Source organism: Buceros rhinoceros, unplaced genomic scaffold, assembly GCF_000710305.1.
Source record: "Buceros rhinoceros silvestris isolate BGI_N320 unplaced genomic scaffold, ASM71030v1 scaffold8738, whole genome shotgun sequence".
Lineage (NCBI taxonomy): Eukaryota > Metazoa > Chordata > Aves > Bucerotiformes > Bucerotidae > Buceros > Buceros rhinoceros.
This window is the reverse complement of record NW_010425079.1, coordinates 44,610-52,791: the sequence shown is the minus strand read 5'-3', so window position 1 is coordinate 52,791 and position 8,182 is coordinate 44,610. Positions and strand designations below refer to the sequence as shown.

At 50.0% G+C, this 8,182-nt stretch overlaps 1 protein-coding gene across 1 annotated transcript in view; it reads left to right on the top strand.

The window, feature by feature from the left end:
- Positions 1-1,711: 1,711 nt before the first annotated feature.
- The window catches only part of MGAT4B (mannosyl (alpha-1,3-)-glycoprotein beta-1,4-N-acetylglucosaminyltransferase, isozyme B), a gene marked incomplete at its 5' end in the record, with an annotated part of 15,354 nt that continues 8,883 nt past the window's right edge, over positions 1,712-8,182 (top strand). The window contains 4 exons of the mRNA XM_010141010.1: positions 1,712-1,891; positions 2,566-2,706; positions 3,551-3,684; positions 6,528-6,574. Coding sequence (XP_010139312.1) covers positions 1,712-1,891; positions 2,566-2,706; positions 3,551-3,684; positions 6,528-6,574 — 502 coding nt within the window. The remainder of the gene's footprint in view (positions 1,892-2,565; positions 2,707-3,550; positions 3,685-6,527; positions 6,575-8,182) is intronic.

The window sequence follows — 8,182 nt, the reverse complement described above, 5'->3', positions numbered from 1 at the left end:
TTCTCGATGGGAGTGGAAAGCGAACAGCAACGCGCAGGAAAAAGGAAGGACTGGTCTTGTTTAAGTGTGTCCCTCAACTTTCTCTGAATAACGTGTTGTCAGATGGAGGGAGTAATCAAACGGGTGTAACTTCCTCTGCTCCCTCCCTGTGCGCCAGGGGCTTTGGAAATAATGCTGAAAGGTTGATAGGAGCCGGACTGCCTCGGGGAGGTCCCTTGTGTTGGAGCAGTGAGTCTTAAGGGTTTTGTGGGGGGAAGAGACCCCATGGGGGAAACTTTTCCTAGGCAAAGATATTACTGAAACACTCTTGTCTTGGCAACTCTGTGCTCAGAGCTGGGTATGTCTGATCTTCAAAATTCCTTTTTCTTTATGAAGCCCCAAGTCGAAGCTGTCAATGCTATCAGTGTATCTTTTTTTCAGTGGCTCTGATTTATATTTTGCCCTGTGTTGGGAAGTTCAGTGCAGTATTTTTGGTCATTAGTTCTCCTGGTCGTGTTTGGGTTAAGGTTCCACTCTTCAGTGGATAAATCTGGTTTGGGTGTAGTCCTGTGAGTTACAGCCTTATTGAAAACACAGGAGTGACCGCAGATAAAAGTGTATTTTTAATGAGTAGTTTCATTAATAATGCAGTAAAAAATGGCCCAGGAAAGTTCATTAATGGCTAACCCGTTCCACTCCCACCTATTGTACAGTTAGTTCCAGCTGAAGGCTCTTGATAGTTTTATGGCTTAAAAAGGGCATGGTGATAAGATGTTTCAAAATAAAAAGCTTTATTACCCTATCAAAAGGGGTTTTTTTTATACATTACATTTCTGATGCTTCCTTAAGGTGCATATCCCAACACTTGGATTTATACCAGCATCCAGGCAGCTGTTGCCGTGGGATTTTTGGTTTTATCCTGCCATGTTCTGGAGAGGTTAGATTCCCAAAATCCCTTTTGGCCATTAGGATTTGTGGCCGTCTTCCAAAGCTGTCCTCACCCTTGTCTCACTGCAGAGCAGCATCCTCCTTGCCATCATCTCGCTTTCCAACACCTGCAGTCATCCAGGAGATGCCCTGGGCCACCTGGAGAAGGCCTTCGAGATGCTGTCTGGGACTTTTCACAAATTACCCGCTTGAACAGCCTTTGAAATGTGCTCTTAAAACTCTTTCCTTTGCTTGCCATAAGGAAACCAGCGCAAGGAGATGTAAAATATTGATATTCCTTAGATTTGTCATGGCTTTAACAGGCCATCACCACCAGTGCTTCCAGTTCTTTTTCGCCTGTCTCCGGTTCCCTGCTGCTTGCTCCAGCAGACACCATCTCACACACCAAAACTTCTGGAGCTACAGAGAGATGCAGAACGTTGCTCATAAGATCACTGCCAGCAGCCAACTCCCCTTTTCCAAGTACCTAGTGAAGAAGAACTACCATGCAACTTTTTTTTTTGCTGTGTGCTTTGGCCACAGAGAACCAGATCATGTTTCTGTATGACCCAGACACCCAAATTAAGGAGAAAAATGAGAGGAGCTTTTAAATTGTACTTCTGCAATTTAAACCGCCCTCTCCCCAACCCTCTCACCGATGGGTGCGTGCTGGACCACAGCTCCCTAAGTCCATGTTCTAAGGACTGTGGATGTGGTGATAGATGTGAGTGGTAGGCATTGCTTTCGTGGCTTGCAAGCCTTCAGAGTGCAGAGGAGAAAGCTTCTCTCTCTTTTCCATCTGCAGGTGACGTTGTGGACATCTACCAGCGAGAGTTTCTCGCCCTCCGGGACCGACTGCACGTGGCCGAGCAGGAGAGCCTGAAGCGCTCCAAGGAGCTCAACCTGGTCCTGGAGGAGATCAAGAGAGCCATCTCGGAGAAGCAGGCCCTGCGGGATATAAACCGGACCTGGAGCAGCTTATCTGGTGAATAAACAGAGAAGTTGAGGATCTCGGGCTGTTTTGAAGCCGTTGCTAATGAGGAGGTAGAGAGGTGTGCGTGTGCGCAGGGCTGCGGACAGGACGTGCTCTTCTCTCCCCGGGTGCGAATGAATCGTGGAGTTCAGAGGGACTCCTAAACTCCTGTTTAATTAGAGGTGCCTATGTGTCATTAAACATTGAGATTTGCATCTGCCAAAGATATTTTTCAATTTGCTTGCTTACAGTGTTGGGGTTTTTTTCTTGCAAGTCATACGTACCGTTCCCTATGGCTGTATGGAATCCATATGGAAAATGGGTGTCCAGAGAGGGGCGGGAGGAAGGAGTTAGGTTGGCTGAGCACCCCTTGCCAATTTATTTGTTCTTTTTTTTTTTTTAAGTTGCTCAGTTGAAGAAAATTGGATCTCTACAGAGAGATCTGATTTGACCTTCATTTGATCTTCATTCTCCCTGCTCCTTCCCAAATATTTTGGGACTTCTTTAAGGCCCTCATGGCTCCTGCTGAACTTTAATTGGGTTTGTGGTAGCATGTTAAAGGTTGGCCTGATTTTTTATAACCCAGCAGTAGTCTCAGGTGGCCAGGCTGCTCTAAAAAGGCTTTTTGCCTTGCAGTCTCATCCTACCTACTGTGACTTGCGATTGATTCCCTTTTCCTTTTTAAGACGAAACCAAGTTAAAACTGTGGAATATCACCAACAAGAATGTGCTGCACCTCCCCACCATCTTCCATCATTTGCCACATTTGCTGTCAAAGGAGAACAGTCTGCAGCCAGCCGTGCATGTGGGACAGGGGCGCACTGGAGGTAAATGGGAATTAGTGCTGCTTCTGGAGCTCTCCTCACCTTGGTGCCTGGCCCTCCCCGTTCCTCCGGGCCTGGCTGTGGTGCTGATACCAGCAGGACTGGAGGAACGGCTGCATGCATCATGCAAGCTTCCTTGGTGTCGTGAGACGTGGGGTGGGTGAGCCGTGTCCCATCTGCGAGCGTGCAGGGGAGTGCTGTCTGTGCTCTTGACTGCCACTAAAACGTTCTCAGTGCTTCTGCCAGATGTTTTTTGCTGCTTTCCATCTCCAGACTGCTCTAGACTTTGCCTGGAAGATGGTCACATGAAAACATAGTTTGCAGGGTGCTTCATGGACACTCAGACCTGTCTTGGGAGACAAATCCTATCTGGAATAGGACTTTGGTTACTAGACAATTGCCTCCTGCTCTCAAATCCCAACTCAAAGCCAAAGACCTGACTTGCCCTTCCTACTGAGGTGCTTCTGGCCATGGGTGGGATCTGGAGAATAAGAGTGATCTTAAAGTTGCCGTTCACAGGCTGAAAGGGCCCCACTAGGAAGGAGAGGAGTTTTGTGATGTTTCCTTAGACATCCGTCTTTTAGGGAGAAAAGAAAGTCTACCTGACTGCCATGGGTGCCCTGCTGGCCTGGCACACTGGGGTGCTGCATTTTGGTACTGGGCTGGGGGACAGCAGTATGGGAACCCTACACAGCCCAGGAACTCACCAGCCTGCTGATAGCTGCTGGTTTTTAATGACTGAGTGTAGCACCAAGCAGGTGAACTATGAGGCAGTCATGGGAGTGGAGCAAAGTGTCTTGTTCTAGCACTCCTGGATTCTCTAAAATCTCTCTGTGGCCCTGGGCAGTGTCCGTCGTGATGGGAATCCCCAGCGTGAAGCGGGAGGTGCATTCCTACCTCACTGACACCCTCAACTCCCTCATCTCAGAGCTCACTCAGCAGGAGAAGGAGGACTCCGTCATTGTCGTCCTCATTGCTGAGGTAAGACAGAGCTTTGCCTGTTTACCCCGTTTCCCTGGCCCCTATCCCATCCCGCTGTCTGCCAGACTTGGTGCCAAACAGGACGGCTGTCCACCTGGAAGCCAGCTCTGCTGTTTGCTGGGACAGATAAGCCCAGGGTTGGGCTGCGGTCCAACCAGGATCACAGAATCGTTGGAAAAGCCTTTTAAGATCATCGAGTCCAGCCATTAACCCAGCACTGCCAGGTCACCACTAAACCACTAAGCACCACATCAACATGTCTTTTATATACCTCCGGGGATGGGGACTCCACCACTGCCCTGGCCAGCCTGGGCCAGGGCTTGACAACCCTTTCGGGGAAAAAATTTTTCCTAATTTCCAACCTAAACCTCCCCTGGCACAACTTGAGGCTGTGTCCTCTCATCCTGTCACTTGTTACTTGGGAAAAGAGACCGACCCCCACCTCATTCGTTGCATCCTGCCCAAAGTGAAACGCCAGCTGGACCAGAGAGGGTCAGGATGTGCGCAGGCAAGCACATCACGTTAGCAGCTGCCATTGCGGCACGTGCGTTTATCTTTCTGATCTAAATCGTGATGGCTCTTGCGGGGTGCTTGAGTGGGTGTTCCCCAAATGAGCTGGAGCAGCCCTGTGGCCATGTCTAGGGAAGCTCTCAGACCTGCTGCTGAAGCGGCTTTGTTTCTCCATGCACCTGTAAAACAGCGCTAACCCTCTCTGCAAACCCAAGAGCCTGCTGATTTGGGGCCAGGACTAATATGCCTCTTTGTACTGGTGTCTGGAGCCCAGAATTAGTTGCTGAATCCAAAGGCTAAAAAGCCTTGATACACTAATCCACAAGAGCTGCTTTTATCTATGGGTTTAGATGGTTATTTTTCTCCATGGCTTTCCCCTCAGGATTAGTTTTTTGACCCTGAAGTGCATTTGTCTTAATTTCCAGAAATCCGGTGAGAAAGATAAACCTCAGTGGCGTGTTACTGGAAGCGGGACAAAGATAAATGTCTGGGTTTGCTGCCTGTTTACCCATAATTTGACATTTTGAGTAGCATTTGGCCTTTGGGTCCCTGGCTGTATTTTGACAAGGAGAAGGTGTGCACAGGTGGGTGCAGCCCAAAGTCCTGGGACGAGGTTTGGTCCTGGCCATCATTTCCCTTTGAGCCAGGACAGGTTTGACGGCTGTTTTCACAGTGGGTGTGTTAAACCATGAGATGTTTTAAGCAACTTGACCAAAAACATCTCCTGTTTTGGACTGCAGTAATATTTTTTTTTAGACGACTGGAAAGCAGGGTGCAGGCTGTGATGGCAGCTCTGACTTCCTGTGTGGACCTGTGACAAGGGAACGATGAATTAATTAATTCTGATACCGTGCAGTACAGGAGCACACGCTCCATATCCCTGTACCAGCCACGGTCGTTGCTGCAGATCACCACGGCCATCACAGTCCCCTCTTGCCCAGCTGGCTCTTGTAGCTACGTCACGTCCTCCTTCTATGCAGGTGTCACCCATCGCTGTGCCTGCTCTGCCTCTTCCCGAAGCGTTTCTGGATGTACCTACACTTGGCGTTGCCTGTCAGGGCTCCTCAGACATGGGATAAAGAGTAAATAGTGGAGAGGGTGGTATGACCCTGGAGTGGACACTGGGTTATTTGGAGCCTCAGGACAACAAGTGGAGCAACTGAATGTCCTGTTTGGGATGGGGACTGCTCACTTCTGAGTGCCACTGCTAACCACCGTGGGTGTCATCCACGGCGGCCAGGCTACCCGGGAGAGCCAGGGGCTGCTCGGCTGCTGGAGGGGAGCCCTGGGTGAGATGGCCAGCACAGCTGTCACCAGCGTGCCCTTTTGTTGGCAAACTGTCCCTTGGAGCAGAGCTGCGTTTGCTCCCAATGCCAGGAGCATCTTTCCTGCCTTTGTTTTTCCCGTTTCTGTTTTCTTGTGAGAAATCAATCTGGCACCGGGAGCCTGAGTGCACTTTGGGAAAGGGACCTTTTTCCGCTTGAGAAAACCCTCCCTTGTCACCATTCCAGCCTGGAAGTGCTGTCCTCAGCTTGTGACACACATCTCCGGCGTCTCGCTTTTACCTCCACCCGGCGCCAAGTGCAGCAGCAGCCGGTCCCAGCTTCTGCGATGCTGCGTCTGCAGATCTGCCTGGGACACACGGGTCCCGTGATCCGTACCACCGCCCAAAACAAAGCCACCACCAGGAAACAGGCACAGCTTTTGCTCCTGGGTCTCTTGCCCTTTGTTCTTGGATTCCATTTTCCCGGTCACTGTGCAGATGGTTTCTGTCCCATGCCTGTCCCTCTGATTGCACTTCTCTGGCCTGCGGAGAGCGGCGTGCGGCACTGCTGACCTTTGCCTCCCAGCTCTGACGGGTTGCCAGGTTGATTGTGGGAACAAACAGATTTTTTTTAGGAAGAAAATTGTCGAAATGAACCTGAAATGAAAAACGCACGCTTATAAATAGACCCTTCTTTTTCACAAAAGGGGCGGAGATCCTTTTCTGCCAAGATGGATGAAAGCCAGCATGTAGAGAGGGAAAAAATAAATAGCCTGGAAGTTAACACTTTGTGCAAAAGCTTGGTACTGGCAAGGGCAGTGAGAGCACGTGAAGCTGTTCAGGGTCTTGAGTCCTTTGGGGTGTGATGCCTTTGGTTAACGCTGGCCACAAAGGAGGGCTCGTGGGAGTCCGTCAGCACGGGGGGAGCAGTTAAACTGGGTAAAAGCAGACTTGAAGATGGGACAGGGGTGCTGACAGTACCCCCGAGGTGTGCTCAAGGTGATTTCCAAGCCACGGGGAGCACAGGCTGAGGTCGAGGGCTCTAACACTGCTTCTCTTTTGTTTTCAGACAGATCCACAGTACACAGCCGGAGTGGCAGAAAACATCAAAAACTTGTAAGCACTTCCAAATGAGTACAGCGGTACAGTCTGTGCCTGTGGCGAGGCCAGGGAATGGCTTCATTAAGGAGAAAACACACGCTTCTCTGCTTCCCTTTTGTTTGGTTTCGTTTTGGTTTTTTTCTGTTCTTAAACTCTGGACCGTCTTTGCTATTGCTGCTGCCACTTTCGGCTTGTCCTAAAATCCATCCCATATGTAGCTTCCAGGAGGCTGCTTTGTGCTCGCTGTTTAACACTCGTGGTTGTGCTGTTCCCTTTTGCTCTTTGCTCTGTGGCATTGCAAGAAGATGGGTTGTTTAGATTTCCAGCGATCCTGGCAATTGTTTCTGAGTCTGGTGCAGCCCTCTGCCTGCTCTGCGGAGTCAGAGCAACTGGGCAGTGTGGTAAGCACACCCAAATGCTCCTGCCTTATTTTGCTTTACAGTCCATGATCCATTTTTCCTCCTGCTCCAGCCCGTTTGTTTTCCCTTGTTCCAGGCGCGAATTACATTTGTCTCTCACGCCAGCAGCTATTTATGTCCAGGAGTGGTTTTACAGCGTCATTTGTGGCTGTTTAGGCAGAAGCCGGTGACGGGTTATTAACCGTGAGCCCGTCCAGGCGTTAACAGCATCAGAAGCAAAAGAAAAAGGTGGCGAGAGAAGAGGCTGTGACTCCCGTCCAGCTCCAGCGATTGTGTTTCCAAAGGATCGCAGTCACCGTAAGAAGGCGATGGGGAAGGGCAGCTCATCCTCCCAGCGCCCCGCGTCCCCAAGCCAAGGATGGGCGAGGGGCTGGGACCCGCGTGGGCAGGGTTGTGTTCCCAGGCACTTGCAGAAGAGCCGAAACAGAGCCCTCCATCTTGCTGCGCAGGAGCTGGCAGAGCTCCCCTCCTTCTCCCTGCTGGCAGGAGGACGCACTTATCAGGAGATAATGGACTGATTGTCCCATGTATCCTGATGAAATTACTGGGCGCTGCTGCACAGAGTGCCTCTGGAAGGCCTGGAACTTTAATTGACTTAATGATTTGATTTCTCGCCACCTCCCCTCTCCCGTGCCTCCCGCCCCTCCCTGATTTCACTGAAATTATTTTTCTTCCAAATTGAATTGAGGTGGTGTGGGGCCAGGGCAGGCTGAGCTCATATCGCTGGAGAGAGAAACCCGTTGCTGCTGCTTCAGGACAGGTTTTGTCAGCTCACTGAGAAGTTTCTGTTTCGCTGCTGCCTGAGGAAGGGAAGATTCAAACATGTTAGCTGAAAAGCTTGCCAGTCCCAAGGAGGGAATAAGGAAAGGAAAGGCAAAACAAGTGAGGAGTTTTTGGCAATCTCATTGCTTTGTCTCCCTCTGCCCCATCGCTCGTCCTCCAGGCTCTTCACAAACAAAGGAAATCAGCCTTGCACCAAGTGTTCTCCAAAAGGCAGTATAAAAATAACTGGTTTTCCCGCTTATCTCTCGCAGTTACGGTAATCTCTGGGTATTGCTTGCAAGGCTGTTGGAGGTGCCTATTTTTCAGATGGGTGACATTTTTTTTGTGTTTGAGTTTGACTCTTTAAAGGGCTCTTAACCGCATTATATGGAAAATTGTTGCTGATTTTATCAGCGTAAGGGAGCTAGGTAGGATTCCTGCT